Here is a 17269-nt window from a genome sequence, read left to right on the forward strand (position 1 = left end):
ATCCAGGCACTTGTCATCTCCCGTCTGGATTACTGCAACTCGCTGTTGGCTGGGCTCCCTGCCTGTGCCATTAAACCCCTACAACTCATCCAGAACGCCGCAGCCCGTCTGGTGTTCAACCTTCCCAAGTTCTCTCACGTCACCCCGCTCCTCCGCTCCCTCCACTGGCTTCCAGTTGAAGCTCGCATCCGCTACAAGACCATGGTGCTTGCCCTACGGAGCTGTGAGGGGAACGGCACCTCAGTACCTCCAGGCTCTGATCAGGCCCTACACCCAAACAAGGGCACTGCGTTCATCCACCTCTGGCCTGCTCGCCTCCCTACCACTGAGGAAGTACAGTTCCCGCTCAGCCCAGTCAAAACTGTTCGCTGCTCTGGCCCCCCAATGGTGGAACAAACTCCCTCACGACGCCAGGACAGCGGAGTCAATCACCACCTTCCGGAGACACCTGAAACCCCACCTCTTTAAGGAATACCTAGGATAGGATAAAGTAATCCTCTCACCCCCCTCCCCTGAAAAGATTTAGATGCACTACTGTTCCACTGGAGGTCATAAGGTGAATGCACCAATTTGTAAGTCGCTCTGGATAAGAGCGTCTGCTAAATGACTTAAATGAAATGAAATGAAATGAATGGAGAGAGAAATTACCTGATTCCGTAGTGCAGAGTTCCTCCTGTCACTGGAGAGGAGGAGGAGAGGGAAAGAGAGAGAGAAGGGGAGGGAGAGAGAGACAGCAGAGAGAAACAAAGAAAGAGACCTTAGAGCTTACTATTGAATCTCCCATTGGTATGTGTGTGTGTTTCTTTACCACACCTACCTGGCAAGGCAACAATCAGTCTTCTGACCTAAAGCAGGGAAGACACAGGAAGAGGGGGAGGGGAGAGAGAGAGAGCAGAGAGAATAGGAGGGAGGGAGAAAGAGAGAGAGAGAGAGCAGAGAGAATAGGAGGGAGGGAGAAAGAGAGAGAGAGAGAGAGCAGAGAGAATAGGAGGGAGGGAGAAAGAGAGAGAGAGAGCAGAGAATAGGAGGGAGGGAGAAAGAGAGAGAGAGAGAGAGAGACAGAGAGACTGTTAGTTAGTTATAGCAGAACAGGCGACAGAAGGAAAGGACCACAGATGGACACGAACTGTGACAGACTTCCCCTGAAATACACACACACACACATTAACACACACACGCTAACACACACACGCTAACACAAACGCTTACGTGCTTACATGCACACACTTCTGAGTGATTGTACTGTGTAGCTCTAGCTACACACATCCCAGAGGATCTCCCTCCCCAACCTACAGTTACATCCACAGATGGGCCTGCAGTGCAACACACGCATCCTGTCCCCCACTGCCCCATCCTGCTCCCCAGTGTGGCCCTTCCTGTGTCTCTGGGGCCTGCTCCGGCCTACACCTCCCAGTGACATCCTCAGTTACAAACATCCAGTGGACTGTGTATGTGACTGTGTGTGAGTTAGAGTGTGTGACTCACTCTCTCCCAGGGTCTTCTGGATCAAGTCATGTTTGGCCTCCAGTTTGGTGATCAAGTTCCGGCCCTCCAGAAACTCCTTCAGTTTCTACAACATACATAGAGAGAGAGAGAGAGAGAGAGAGAGAGAGAGAGAGAGAGACAGAGAGACAGTGAGAGAGAGAGAGTGCGAAAGAGCGAGCGAGACAGAGAGAGAGAGAGAGTGCGAAAGAGCGAGCGAGACAGAGAGAGACAGAGAAAGAGAGAAGTTAGCTACTGTGCACAATGATTGAGTGTGTATCATCATGACATCACTGACACCGCCTTACGGAGCAGATGTGTGTGTCACCACAACAAGACCTCACTGACTCCTCCTATTCCTGAATAACACAACACATCTCTGCTCTGTGATTGGTCCTCACAGTGAAGTAGAACTGCTCCGTTTCCTGTTGATTGGCCCGTCTCTTGGCCAGGCTGGGTTTGCTGAGGAATGATTGGCTCATGGTGGACTTGACCGACTCCATGGAGTTGCTGTGGTGGAAACACTCGCTGACCTCATAGTCCTCCACGGTCACCATGTCCTGGATGGTCGACAGAGTGGCCTCCATAGTCTTCTTCACCTAGAGAGAGAGAGAGGGGGGTAGAGAAAGAGAAAGGGAGGGGTGGAGAGGGGGAGAGAAGGGGGAGAGGAGGAGAAAGGTGTTTGAGCGGGAGAGAGAAAGAGAGAGAGGAGAGGGGGAAGAGAGAGGGGGTTTGAGCGGGGAGAGAGAGAGAGAGAGAGGGGGAGAGAGAGAGAGAGAGAGAGAGAGAGAGAGAGAGAGAGATTGATGGTGTCAAACTCTCAACAGCAGTGGGTGGAATATGTGTGAGTGGGCAGACATAGATGACTAACCACTGTCAGAGTAAACAGAAGAGGCTATGGTAAGATGAGGTGAGAGATGGGGGTGGGGGGTTAAATGTTGGCGCGATGAGGTGAGAGATGGGGGGTGGGGGGTTAAATGATGGAGCGATGAGGTGAGAGATGGGGGTGAGGGGGTTAAATGTTGGAGCGATGAGGTGAGAGATGGGGGTGAGGGGGTTAAATGTTGGAGCGATGAGGTGAGAGATGGGGGGGTGAGGGGTTAAATGATGGAGCGATGAGGTGAGAGATGGGGGGTGAGGGGGTTAAATGTTGGAGTGATGAGGTGAGAGATGGGGGTGAGGGGGTTAAATGTTGGAGCGATGAGGTGAGAGATGGGGGTGAGGGGTTAAATGTTGGAGTGATGAGGTGAGAGATGGGGGGGTGAGGGGGTTAAATGTTGGAGTGATGAGGTGAGAGATGGGGGGTGAGGGGGTTAAATGATGGATTTAGGAGGTGAGAGGAGTGCAGGTCTCACCTCCTCATTCTCAATCTTGAGGGTGGAGAGACGGGACTGCAGCTGCTGACACCTCTGGAGTAACTCCCCTTCTAACGGCTGCTGGGCACATACTAACCCCATCTAGAGAGAGAGAGAGATGGATGGAGAGAGGTCAAACATCGTTGTAAATACAACCCATATTTAACCATTTGCACATGGTTACAACACATTTTGGTTACATGGTTACAAGACATTTGAAATGTCTTTATTCTTTTGGAACTGTCACGTATACTCCCTCTCTGCCCTCTAGGTCATCAGGCTGCTGATTATCCCACACACCTGTCACCATCATTACGCACACCTGTCACCATCATTACGCACACCTGTCACCATCATTACGCACACCTGGACTCCATCACCTCCTTGATGATCTTCCCTATATCTGTCACTCCCTTTGGTTCTTTCCTCAGATGTTATTGACTCTGTTTCATGTCAGTGCATTGTTTGTGTTTCATGGTTATTGTTTTGTTTATTTATTAAAACACTCACTCCCTGTACTTGCTTCTGTGATTGTAATGTTTACTGGTCATTTTTATTGTTTATTTCACTTCTGTTTATTATCTACTTCACTTACTTTGGAAATGTTAACATATGTTTCCCATGCCAATAAAGCCTTTTGAATTGAAATTGAAAATTCAACATACCAATTAAGATCTGGCAAAAAATACTTGAATCAGTTATAGAACCCATTGCCCTTTATGGTTGTGAGGTCTGGGGTCCGCTCACCAACCAAGAATTCACAAAATGGGACAAACACCAAATTCAGACTCTGCATGGAGAATTCTGCAAAAATATCCTCCGCGTACAACGTAGAACACCAAATAATGCATGCAGAGCAGAATTAGGCCGAGACCAGCTAATTATCAAAATCCAGAAAAGAGACGTTAAATTCTATAACCACCTAAAGGAAGCGACTCCCAAACCTTCCATAACAAAACCATCACCTACAGAGAGATGAACCTGGAGAAGAGTCCCCTAAGCAAGCTGGTCCTGGGGCTTTGTTCACAAACACAAACACACCCCACAGAGCCCCAGGACAGCAACACAATTAGACCCAACCAAATCATGAGAAAACAAAAAGATAATTACTTGACACACTGGAAAGAATGAACAAAAAAACAGAGCAAACTAGAATGCTATTTGGCCCTAAACAGAGAGTACACAGTGGCAGAATACCTGACCACTGTGACTGACCCAAATTTAAGCAAAGCTTTGACTATGTACAGACTCAGTGAGCATAGCCTTGCTATTGAGAAAGGCCGCCGTAGGCAGATATGGCTCTCAAGAGAAGACAGGCTATGTGCTCACTGCCCACAAAATGAGTAGGAACCTGAGCTGCACTTCCTAACCTCCTGCCCATTGTTTGACCATATTAGAGACACATAGAGAGAGGGAGAGAGTAAGAGATAGATCGACACACAATTGGTTTAAGCTCACAGACACATACTAACCCCCCTACCGTGTCTCCCATGTGTGACTGGAAGTCGAAGCGCATGGGGGGACAGAAGACGTTGTTGTAGGTTTCCATCAGTCTCTGCTTGTCCCCGTTGGGCTCCAGGCTCTCTGCTGCCCTCTCCAGGCCCTCCAGGCCGCTGTGTTTAGACACCTCCACGTTCATCTCCGCTGACAGGTAGGTCCGCAACGCACGGTGGAGACTGGCATGGTAGCCCAGGTCACAGCACTGACAGAGGGAGGGAGAGAGAGAGAGAGAGGGGGTTGATTCATTCAAAGAGATGCTTACAAAGGCATGGTTCAAATCAACACAATATGTCTTAGGCAATGAGATATTCCCATGGACGTCCATTCAAACATACTACAGTAAATGCTACAGTATATGCTAAAGTACATACTACAGTACATACTAGAGGTCGACCGATTAATCGGAATGGCAGATTAATTAGGGCCGATTTCAAGTTTTCATAACAATTGGAAATCGGTATTTTTGGACACCGAAATAGATTTTCACCTTGTCAGCTCGGGGGATCCAATCTTGCAAGCAGTAATCATGGTCAACAGCATCAATGTAACAGTATACTGTAACATTAGTCCGTCCCCTCGCCCCTACCCGGGCTCGAACCAGGGACCCTCTGCACACAGACAACAGTCACCCACGAAGCATCGTTACCCATCGCTCCACAAAAGCCTTGCAGAGCAAGGGGAACCACTACTTCAAGGTCTTAGAGCAAGTGAAGTCACCGATCAAAACGCTATTTGCGCGCACCACCGCTAACTATCTAGCCATTTCACATCGGTTACACTAGCATTAAACTTATCTTATAAAAAACAATCAATCAATCATAATCACTAGTTAACTACACATGGTTGATGATATTACTAGATATTATCTAGCGTGTCCTGCGTTGCATATAATCTGACTGAGCATACAAGCATACAAGTATCTAAGTATCTGACTGAGCGGTGGTAGGCAGAAGCAGGCGCGTAAACATTCATTCAAACAGCACTTTCTTTGCGTTTTGCCAGCTGCTCTTCATTGTGCTTCAAGCATTACGCTGTTTATGACTTCAAGCCTATGAACTCCCGAGATGAGGCTGGTGTAACCGAAGTGAAATGGCTAGCTAGTTAGCGAGCGCTAATAGCATTTCAAACATCACTCGCTCGGAGCCTTGGAGTGGTTGTTCCCCTTGCTCTGCATGGGTAACGCTGCTTCGAGGGTGGCTGTTGTCATTGTGTTCCTGGTTCGAGCCCAGGTAGGGGCGAGGAGTGGTACGGAAGCTATACTGTTACACTGGCAATACTAAAGTGCCTATAAGAACATCCAATAGTCAAAGGTTAATGAAATACAAATGGTATAGAGGGAAATAGTCCTATAATTCCTATAATAACTACAACCTAAAACTTCTTACCTGAGAATATTGAAGACTCATGTTAAAAGGAACCACCAGCTTTCATATGTTCTCATGTTTTGAGCAAGGAACTTAAACGTTAGCTTTCTTACATAGCACATATTGCACTTTTACTTTCTTCTCCAACACTTTGTTTTTGCATTATTTAAACCAAATTGAACATGTTTCACTATTTACTTGAGGCTAAATTGATTTTATTGATGTATTATATTAAGTTAAAATAAGTGTTCATTCAGTATTGTTGTAATTGTCATTATTACAAATAAAATTTTAAAAAATTGGCCGATTAATCGGTATCGGCTTTTTTGGTACTCCAATAATCGGTATCGGCGTTGAAAAATCATAATCGGTTGACCTCTAGTACATACTACCGTATATACTACAGTACATGCTACAGTACATGCTACACCATCATTCATGAGAGTGAAGGTATGCTACATGCTAACCCTTCAGACAGAATGAGAGAAGGTATGCTACATGCTAACCCTTCAGACATTATTTGTGAAGGTATGCTACATGCTAACCCTTCAGACAGAATGAGAGAAGGTATGCTACATGCTAACCCTTCAGACAGAATGAGAGAAGGTATGCTACATGCTAACCCTTCAGACAGAATGAGAGAAGGTATGCTACATGCTAACCCTTCAGACAGAATGAGTGAAGGAGCATTAGAAGTACTTCATCAATCATCATCATTCCTGTTCATATAGCCAAAGGCTAACCCGCAGTCTCTCAGTCTATAGTAAAGGGCAGACTACAGTAATGAGACCAGAGGGGAGAGGAGGAGGAAACAGAAGACGAGGGAGAGTCCTGTCAGTGGTCCTTGTTAAGGGTCAGGAGAGAGAGGGAGGAAGAGAAGGATGAGGGAGGAGGGTGTAGAGAGGGAGAGTCCTGTCAGTGTGAAAGGAGGGATGAGGGGGAGTAGGGATGAGGAGAGAGCCCTGCTCTGCTTGCAGTAGGTCTTGTTAAGTTGAGTTAAGGCTGACCGGGTCTACGTGCTGCAGGGAGAGGTGGTGGGCTGAGATGGATGCTGGACTACAGAAAGACTGCTGGAGTATGTATCTATTTTTACCATGCCCAACAGGTGTGTATATGTGTACTCACGTCGATGATATCAGACAAGTCGTGGATGTAGTATTTGAAGACACAGCTGTTCGTAGCCTCCAGAGCCAGCAGGTATTCATTCCTTGCCTTGATTGCTTTCAGCTTGTTCTCTGTGTACTTAGCCTGCCTCTGAGAGGGACACAGAGAGAGGGTGGGTGAAAGAGAGCAAGAGAGAGAGGGGGAGAACGAGCGAGACAGAGAGAGAGAACGAGAGAGGTAAAAAAGAGAGGATATAGAGAGAGGAAGAGAGAGGGAGTGAGAGGAGAGGGAGAAAGAGAGAGAGGAAGAGAGAGGGAGTGAGAGTGAGAAAGAGAGATAACAGGATTGAGAGAGAGAACAAAGTCTATACTGGTAGATAATAGTAAGGACAGTGGTAGGGTCTTGTCTCTCTGACAGAGCCCCCACTGTAGTAGAACATGGCTAGAGCTTTAAGCCAGTTACAAACTCATTCATCATTCATGAACAACACACACATGCAGGTACAGTTGAAGTCGGAAGTTAACATACACTTATGTTAGAGTCATTAAAACTCGTTTTTCAACCACTCCACAAATTTATTGTTAACAAACTATAGTTTTGGCAAGTCGGTTAGGTCATCTACTTTGTGCATGACAGAAGTAATTTTTCCAACAATTGTTTACAGACAGATTAATTCACTGTATCACAACTCCAGTGGGTCAGAAGTTTACATACACTAAGTTGACTGTGTCTTTAAACAGCTTGGAAAATTCCAGAACAAGATGTCATGGCTTTAGAAGCTTCTGATAGGCTAATTGACATAATTTGAGTCAATTGGAGGTGTACCTGTGGATGTATTTCAAGTCCTACCTTCAAACTCAGTGCCTCTTTGCTTGATATCATGGCAAAATCAAAAGAAATCAGCCAAGACCTCAGAAAAAAAATTGTAGACCTCCACAGGTCGGGTTCATCCTTGGGAGCAATTTCCAAACCCCTGAAGGTACCACGTTCATCTGTACAAACAACAGTACGCAAGTATAAATACCATGGGACCACGCAGCCGTCATACTGCTCAGGAAGGAAGAGATGAGATGAACGTACTTTGGTGCGAAAAGTGCAAATCAATCCCAGAACAACAGCAAAGGACCTTGTGAAGATGCTGGAGGAAACAGCTACAAAAGTATCTATATCCACAGTAAAACAAGTCCAACATCGACATAACCTGAAAGGCCACTCAGCAAGGAAGAAGCCACTGCTCCAAAACCACCATAGAAAAGCCAGACTACGGATTGCAACTGCAAAAGGGGACAAAGATTGTACTTTTTGGAGAAATATCCTCTGGTCTGATGAAACTGTTTGGCCATAATGACCATCGTTATGTTTGGAGGAAAAAGGGGGATGCTTGCAAGCTGAAGAACACCATCCCAACCGTGGAGCACGGGGGTGGCAGCATCATGTTGTGGGGGTGCTTTGCTGCAGGAGGGACTGGTGCACTTCATAAAATATATGGCATCATGAGGAAGGAAAATTATGAGGATATATTGATGCAACATCTCAAGACATCAGTCAGGAAGTTAAAGCTTGGTCGCAAATGGGTCTTCCAAATGGACAACGACCCCAAGCATACTTCCAAAGTTGTGGAAAAATGGCTTAAGGACAACAAAGTTAAGGTATTGGAGTGGTCATCACAAAGCCCTGACCTCAATCCTATAGATTTTTCTTTGCAGAACTGAAAAAGCGTGTGCGAGCAAGGAGGTCTACAACCCTGACTCAGTTACACCAGCTCTGTCAGGAGGAATGGGCCGAAATTCACCCAACTTATTGTAGGAAGCTTGTGGAAGGCTACCTGAAACGTTTGACCCAAGTTAAACTATTTAAAGACAATGCTACCAAATACTAATTGAGTGTATGTAAACTTCCGACCCACTGGGAATGTGATGAAAGAAATAAAAGCTGAAATAAATCAATCTCTCTACAATTATTCTGACATTACACATTCTTAAAATAAAGTGGTGATCCTAACTGACTTAAAACAGGGAATTTTTACTAGGATTAAATGTCAGGAATTGTGAATAACTGAGTTTAAATGTATTTGGTTAAGGTGTATGTAAACATCCGACTTCAACTGTATATGCACACACACTATAATGGACTGTGCTGTGTGACCTGCATCATCAGCCAACCTGTCAGTAGAGGTCTCTGGGTCTCATTCCTCAGACAGGGCTGCTCTCATATTCTTGTCCCTGTACACACACACACACACACACACACACACACACACACACACACACACACACACACACACACACACACACACACACACACACTTTACCTTCTCCTTCATCTTCTCTATCTTCTTGACTGAGGAGCGTCGGACATGTTTCTCCTCCGTCTTGATGCTGGCCAGTGTGTCAGGTGACCTGGGAGTCTGTCTGTCGTCCTGGCGACCAGAGCGCCCCATCTGCTTCTCCTCCTGTTTCTCTGCATCCTTCAGTTTGTTCTCAGAGTTGATACTGTCTGTGTTGTACATGTGGTATGTCTTCATCACCTACACAGGGGGACAGGAGGAGCAGTGAGAGAGAGAGAGAGCAAGAGAGAGAGGGTTGTGTGTGTGTCATACACTGTCCAGCCGTGCTTCTCAAGGGTGTGTGTCATACAATGTCACACTGCCTGGTGCGCTGGCATACCACTGGCTGACAGGGAATTCCACACACACATGCATGTGCATCAGGGTTTCTATTAGCCGGTAATAGCCATCTTTTGGCCGATAATTTTAAAAAGACGATTAATAAAATTGTCGCTGGCCTGGAGAAGAAGAAAACATCACATAGTGAAATAATGCTTATTAGTCTATTCATTGATGGAAACACCAATCGATGGAAATATATTTAACTGATCATGCTTATCGTTCTATGGGTTAATTTGCATAATTTAGTGGAATTAAAATGGCGCGTTTGTACAGTATATTTGTTACGTACGTGAGTATGTGGATTGAACACCTTTGACATTGACCTTGTTTTTCACACGCGTACAGAATACAGATACAGAACCTTGAGTGGAAAATCTGTCAGACAGTGTGACAGCTGCTGCTACAGCATCTCAAACAGTCTTCATCAGGCAGGCTACATCAGGCAGGCTACATCAGCACGTCACACACCACTTTGCAATTAGCTGGAGGCAGTATGCATTTTGAAAACCTATACTTAATTGTTTAAAACCCTGAAAGTTTGAATACATATTATGAGGCATGTCTTACCTTGCTTCAAAGTAGCCTAGACAAAATCAGACCATATGGTTAAATAAAGGTGAAATAAATAAATAAAATGGCTGGGGGGCAGTATTGAGTAGCTTGGATAAATAAGGTGCCCAGAGTAAACTGCCTGCTACTCAGACCCAGAAGCTAAGATATGCATATTATTGGTATAATTGGATAGAAAACACTCTGAAGTTTCTAAAACGGTTTGAATGATGTCAGTGAGTAAAACATAACTCATATGGCAGGCAAAAACCTCAGAAAAAATCCAACCAGGAAGTGGGAAATCTGAGGTTTGTAGTTTTTCAACTCTTTGCCTATCCAAGATACAGTGTACATTTGGTCCGATTGCACTTCCTAAGGCTTCCACTAGATGTCAACAGTCTTTAGAACCTTGTTTGAGGCTTCTACTGTGAAGGAGGAGAGAATGAGAGCTGTTTCAACCAGAGGTGTGTTACCTACCCTTACCACCTGGGGGCGGCCTGTCAGGAAGTCCAGGATCCAGTTGCAGAGGGAGGTGTTTAGTCCCAGGGTCCTTAGCTTAGTGATGAGCTGTGAGGGCACTATGGTGTTGAACGCTGAGCTGTAGTCAATGAATAGCATTCTCACATAGGTGTTCCTTTTGTCCAGGTTGGAAAGGGCAGTGTGGAGGGCAATAGAGATTGCATCTGTCAGGATTTGGCCAGGGTTGTTCCGGTTTTTGGTCACTAGATGCCCCCATTGTGCCTTTTGACCTTTTGTTTTCCCTTGATCCCCATTATTATTTGCACCTGTGCCTCGTTTCCCCTGATTGTATTTAAACCCTTTGTTTTCCTCAGTCCTTTGCTCTGTGTTTGTATGTTAGCACCCAGCCCTAGTACTCTGTGTACTCTTGTTGATCCCGGTGGACTCTCTTGTGGAATTCTGTTTTTTGTTCTTGTTTGTTTGTTTTTGAGTATTTTTTGAGGCTTTTTGTGCTATACCTTCCACCTTGTGGATTTACCTTTTTGTCTTGGAGGATTACCTTTGTTCTTGTGGCATTCCTTTTGAGGTTGTGGAGTTACATGTTTTCCTGAAGAACTTCATTTTTTACTTCATTAAATACATCGTCTCAAGTACTGCTGTGTCTGCCTCATCTTCTGGGTTCTGCCAACTATTCGTGGCTCAGTTGGTTAAGTGACTGTTTCTCACTCCGGAGACCCGGGTTCGTAACCGGGTCCTGACAGCATCATCTGTGGATCTGTTGGGGCGGTATGAAAATTGGAGTGGGTCTAGGGTTTCTGGGATGATGGTGTGATCTGAGCCATGACCAGCCTTTCAAAGCACTTCATGGCTACAGACGTGAGTGCTACGGGCCAGTAGTCATTTATGCAGGTTACCTTAGTGTTCTTGGGCACAGGCACTATGGAGGTCTGCTTAAAACATGTTGGTATTACAGACTCGGACAGGGAGAGGTTAAAAATGTCAGTGAAGACACTTGGCAGTTGGTCAGCGCATGCTCGCAGCACACGTCATGGTAATCCATCTGGCCCTGGTGAATGTTGACCTGTTAAAAGGTCTTACTCACATCGTCTGTGGAGAGTGCAATCACACAGTCTTCCGGTACAGCTGGTGCTCTCATGCATGTTTCCGTGTTATTTGCCTCGAAGCGAGCGTAGAAGTAGTTTAGCTCATCTGGTAGGCTCGTGTCACTGGGCAGCTCTCGGCTGTGCTTCCCTTTGCAGTCTGTAATGGTTTACTGGCCCTGCCACATCCCACTAGCGTCAGAGCCGGTGTAGTATGATTTGATCTTAGTCCTGTATTAATGCTTTGCCTGTTTGATGGTTTGTCGGAGGTCTTAGCAGGATTTCTATTAAGCTTCGGGTTAGAGTCCAGCTCCTTGAAAGCGGCATCTCTAACCTTTAGCTCAGTGCGGATGTTGCCTGTAATCCATGGCTTCTGGTTGGGGTATGTACGTACGGTCACTGTGGGGACAACGTCATCGATGCACTTATTGATGAAGCCAATGACAGATGTGGTGTACTCCTCAATATTCCAGTCTGTGCTAGCAAAACAGTCCTGTAGCTTAGCATCTGCTTCATCTGACCACTTTTTATTGACTGAGTCACTGGTGCTTTCTGCTTTAGTTTTTGCTTATAAGCAGGAATCAGGAGGATAGAATTATGGTCAGATTTGCCAAATGGAGGGTGAGAGAGAGCTTTGTATGAGTCTCTGTATGTGGTCCAGAGTTCTTTCTCCTCTGGTTGCACATTTAACATGCTAATAGAAATTTGGTAAAACTGATTTAAGTTTCCCTGCATTAAAGTCCTCGGCAACTAGGAGCGCTGCTTCTGTGTGAGCTTTTTTGTTGTTGTTGCTTAAGGCAGAATACAGCCCATTAAATGCTATCTTAGTGCCAACCTCTGACTGAGGTGGTATGTAAACAGCTACAAAGAATACAGATGAGAACTCTCTCAGTAGGTAGTGTGGTCTACAGCTTATTATGGTATACTCAACCTCAGGCGAGCAATAGCTCAAGACTTCCTTAGATATAGTGCACCTTATAGTATACCTTACATTGTTGCATCCTCTAATTGCATGTTTTGTTAATATGAATTACCATCATCTAAATGTGATTTCTGTCATTCTGAGCACCGTGGGTGAACGCCCTAATCAGGTTACACACCTAACTCATATGGTTCAGTAAGTTTATCAAATGTCCGGTAAATTAAAATGCTGTCGGTCAAATGTCCGGTAAATGAAAATGCTGCCGGTCAAATGTCCGGTAAATTAAAATGCTGCCGGTCAAATGTCCGGTAAATTAAAATGCTGTCGGTCAAATGTCCGGTAAATTAAAATGCTGCCGGTCAAATGTCCGGTAAATTAATATACTGCCGGTCAAATGTCCGGTAAATTAATATACTGTCGGTCAAATGTCCGGTAAATTAAAATGCTGCTGGTCAAATGTCCGGTAAATTAATATACTGCCGGTCAAATGTCCGGTAAATTAATATGCTGTCGGTCAAATGTCCGGTAAATTAAAATGCTGCCGGTCAAATGTCCGGTAAATTAATATACTGCCGGTCAAATGTCCGGTAAATTAATATACTGCCGGTCAAATGTCCGGTAAATTAATATACTGCCGGTCAAATGTCCGGTAAATTAATATGCTGCCGGTCAAATGTCCGGTAAATTAATATACTGCCGGTCAAATGTCCGGTAAATTAATATACTGCCGGTCAAATGTCCGGTAAATTAATATGCTGCCGGTCAAATGTCCGGTAAATTAATATACTGCCGGTCAAATGTCCGGTAAATTAAAATGCTGCCGGTCAAATGTCCGGTAAATTAATATACTGCCGGTCAAATGTCCGGTAAATTAAAATGCTGCCAGTCAAATGTCCGGTGCCACATTTTCCTAAGGGAAACCCTGAAGTGCAGACATAAACACACACACGTTTCTTCACTTTGTCTCTGTCTCTGTGTCTCTCTCACACACACAATTCTGCCAGGGAATGCAACACACGTGTGTCAGTGTGTGCAGGGTCAGCACTAACACTGACCACTTAAAGGGGAAACATGGGCGGACGACCCCATGCGTTTCCCTCTTTAACTATCAGACTGCTGCTTCACAAGGGTGTGTGTGTGTGTGTCTGTGTCTGTGTGTGTGTGTGTGTGTGTGTGTGTGTGTGTGCGTGCGTGCGTGTGTGTGTGTGTGTGGCCAGAGCTAAGGAAGGCTCAGATTCAGATTCACTAATCTCTTGAAAAAGGATCACTTAAAGGGGCAATCTGCAGTTGCTCCATTAATTTTTGAATGATATGTACCCATTGATTCTTGAAGAATATAACTTATAAATGAATGATATGTACCTATTGATTCTTGAAGAATATAACTTATAAATGAATGATATGTACCCATTGATTCTTGAAGAATATAACTTATAAATGAATGATATGTACCCATTGATTCTTGAAGAATATAACTTATAAATGAATGATATGTACCTATTGATTCTTGAAGAATATAACTTATAAATGAATGATATGTACCCATTGATTCTTGAAGAATATAACTTATAAATGAATGATATGTACCTATTGATTCTTGAAGAATATAACTTATAAATGAATGATATGTACCCATTGATTCTTGAAGAATATAACTTATAAATTAATGATATGTACCCATTGATTCTTGAAGAATATAACTTATATATTAATTATATGTACCCATTGATTCTTGAATATAACTTATAAATTAATGATATGTACCCATTGATTCTTGAAGAATATAACTTATAAAAGCCTCATGAGCTTAGTCGCACCCCACCAGAACCCAAAATATAAGATTGTTTTACTACAATGTTGGTCAATAAAGTAAATGTAAACAAATACCATATGGTCTTGAAACATGGTTAAAGTTATAGGTTGATATCATGGATAGTCAGTTGTTGCATCCATAGCTCTATCCATTAATCTGAGAGTTGTTACATTTCCCCTGGAGCCACTTGGTTTTTCTTATTGTTTCAATTGCCGCTTTAAAGCTGAGGTGTTCAGGAGTTGAGGTGATGTATAGATATGATTAACTGCACAGCACCGGAACACATTCTGTCTGTCAGACTCTGTGGAGTACTGAGGCAGGCATTGAGCCCAGTCCTCTCTCCGTACTGTGTGTGTGCCGGTCTATTTCTGTCTAGTGGAGTCTCACTGTGTAATTACACTATTAGTCTGCTGCTACTGGTCTTGACATAGTTATGTGGTTCCTCTGCTGCCCCTAAACAGAGAACAACCTCCCTCCCGGCAGGGAATCTCCCTGGGAATATGTCCTCCTCCACAAACACAGTTAAAACACATGGTGACTATCAAACGGCTATGTTGACTGGCCTACACATACAACAGCAGTCTCATTGTGGTGAAGAGTGTGTGTGTGTGTGTGACGAGTCAGTCTTACCGCGTAGAGCTCGTTCAGAACCTTCATCAGATCCTCCTGAAGCTGGACACCAACCTCCTTACTCTGCAGAGACAGACACAGAAAAAAATGTCCATCCTCTGTAATAACAGACATAACCTCATCGTTAACTAGATAAATCCACCTGAACTCCAACCAGCCCCTCACTGTCATCCATTTTTCAATCCATCCATTAAATCAAATTGTATTTGTCACATGCGCCAAATACAACAGCGATAGACCTTACCGTGAAGTTCTTACATACAAGCCCTTAACCAACAACGCAGTTCAACAAATAGAGTTAAGAAAATGTTTACTAAATAAATTAAAGTCAAAAATAAAATAAAAAGTAATAAAATAACAATAACGGGGCTATATATAGGGGGTACCAGTACCGAGTCACTGTGTGGGGGTACCGGTTAGGTTAACTTGTACGTGTAAGTGTAACGTCTGCTTCCAGCTCACACTCTCAAACACATAGATCCCTGAACACTGCTCACCTTCCAGCTCACTTTCCAGCTCACACTCTCAAACACATAGATCCCCTGAACGCTGCTCACCTTCCAGCTCACTTTCCAGCTCACACTCTCAAACACATAGATCCCCTGAACGCTGCTCACTTTGCAGCTCACACTCTCAAACACATAGATCCCCTGAACGCTGCTCACCTTCCAGCTCACTTTCCAGCTCACACTCTCAAACACATAGATCCCCTGAACGCTGCTCACCTTCCAGCTCACTTTCCAGCTCACACTCTCAAACACGTAGATCCCCTGAACGCTGCTCACTTTCCAGCTCACTTTCCAGCTCACACTCTCAAACACGTAGATCCCCTGAACGCTGCTCACTTTCCAGCTCACACTTTCCAGCTCACACTCTCAAACACGTAGATCCCCTGAACGCTGCTCACCTTCCAGCTCACTTTCCAGCTCACACTCTCAAACACATAGATCCCCTGAACGCTGCTCACCTTCCAGCTCACTTTCCAGCTCACACTCTCAAACACATAGATCCCCTGAACGCTGCTCACCTTCCAGCTCACTTTCCAGCTCACACTCTCAAACACATAGATCCCCTGAACGCTGCTCACCTTCCAGCTCACACTCTCAAACACATAGATCCCCTGAACGCTGCTCACTTTCCAGCTCACTTTCCAGCTCACACTCTCAAACACATAGATCCCCTGAACGCTGCTCACCTTCCAGCTCACACTCTCAAACACGTAGATCCCCTGAACGCTGCTCACTTTCCAGCTCACACTCTCAAACACATAGATCCCCTGAACGCTGCTCACTTTCCAGCTCACACTCTCAAACACATAGATCCCCTGAACGCTGCTCACTTTCCAGCTCACACTCTCAAACACATCCCCTGAGATCCTGAACAGCTCACTTTCCAGCTCACACTCTCAAACACATAGATCCCCTGAACGCTGCAGCTCACTTTCCAGCTCACACTCTCAAACACATAGATCCCCTGAACGCTGCTCACCTTCCAGCTCACTTTCCAGCTCACACTCTCAAACACATAGATCCCCTGAACGCTGCTCACTTTCCAGCTCACACTCTCAAACACATAGATCCCCTGAACGCTGCTTCACTTTCCAGCTCACACTCTCAAACACATAGATCCCCTGAACGCTGCTCACTTTCCAGCTCACACTCTCAAACACATAGATCCCCTGAACGCTGCTGCTCACTTTGCAGCTCACACTCTCAAACACATAGATCCCCTGAACGCTGCTCACCTTCCAGCTCACTTTCCAGCTCACACTCTCAAACACATAGATCCCCTGAACGCTGCTCACTTTCCAGCTCACACTCTCAAACACATAGATCCCTGAACGCTGCTCACCTTCCAGCTCACTTTCCAGCTCACACTCTCAAACACATAGATCCCCTGAACGCTCACCTTCCAGCTCACTTTCCAGCTCACACTCTCAAACACATAGCTCACCTTCCAGCTCACTTTCCAGCTCACAGCTCACACTCAAACACATAGATCCCCTGAACGCTGCTCACTTTCCCAGCTCACACTCAAACACATAGATCCCCTGAAACACATAGATCCCCTGAACGCTGCTCACTTTCCAGCTCACACTCTCAAACACATAGATCCCCTGAACGCTGCTCACCTTTCCAGCTCACACTCTCACCTTCCAGCTCACTTTCCAGCTCACACTCTCAAACACGTAGATCCCCTGAACGCTGCTCACCTTCCAGCTCACTTTCCAGCTCACACTCTCAAACACATAGATCCCTGAACGCTGCTCACCTTCCAGCTCACTTTCCAGTTCACACTCTCAAACACATAGATCCCCTGAACG

The 17269-nt window shown here is 45.1% G+C and overlaps 1 protein-coding gene across 1 annotated transcript in view; it reads right to left on the reverse strand.

The window, feature by feature from the left end:
• The window catches only part of srgap2 (SLIT-ROBO Rho GTPase activating protein 2), a 175324-nt gene that overhangs the window by 34891 nt on the left and 123164 nt on the right, over positions 1 to 17269 (reverse strand). Inside the window, 9 exon segments of the mRNA XM_065001961.1 lie at positions 649 to 679; positions 818 to 845; positions 1486 to 1570; positions 1884 to 2081; positions 2838 to 2939; positions 4318 to 4539; positions 6827 to 6955; positions 9117 to 9332; positions 14947 to 15009. Of these exon segments, the coding sequence (XP_064858033.1) occupies positions 649 to 679; positions 818 to 845; positions 1486 to 1570; positions 1884 to 2081; positions 2838 to 2939; positions 4318 to 4539; positions 6827 to 6955; positions 9117 to 9332; positions 14947 to 15009 (1074 nt within the window).

The sequence above is a fragment of the Oncorhynchus nerka genome, linkage group LG15 (genome assembly GCF_034236695.1).
Source record: "Oncorhynchus nerka isolate Pitt River linkage group LG15, Oner_Uvic_2.0, whole genome shotgun sequence".
NCBI lineage: Eukaryota > Metazoa > Chordata > Actinopteri > Salmoniformes > Salmonidae > Oncorhynchus > Oncorhynchus nerka.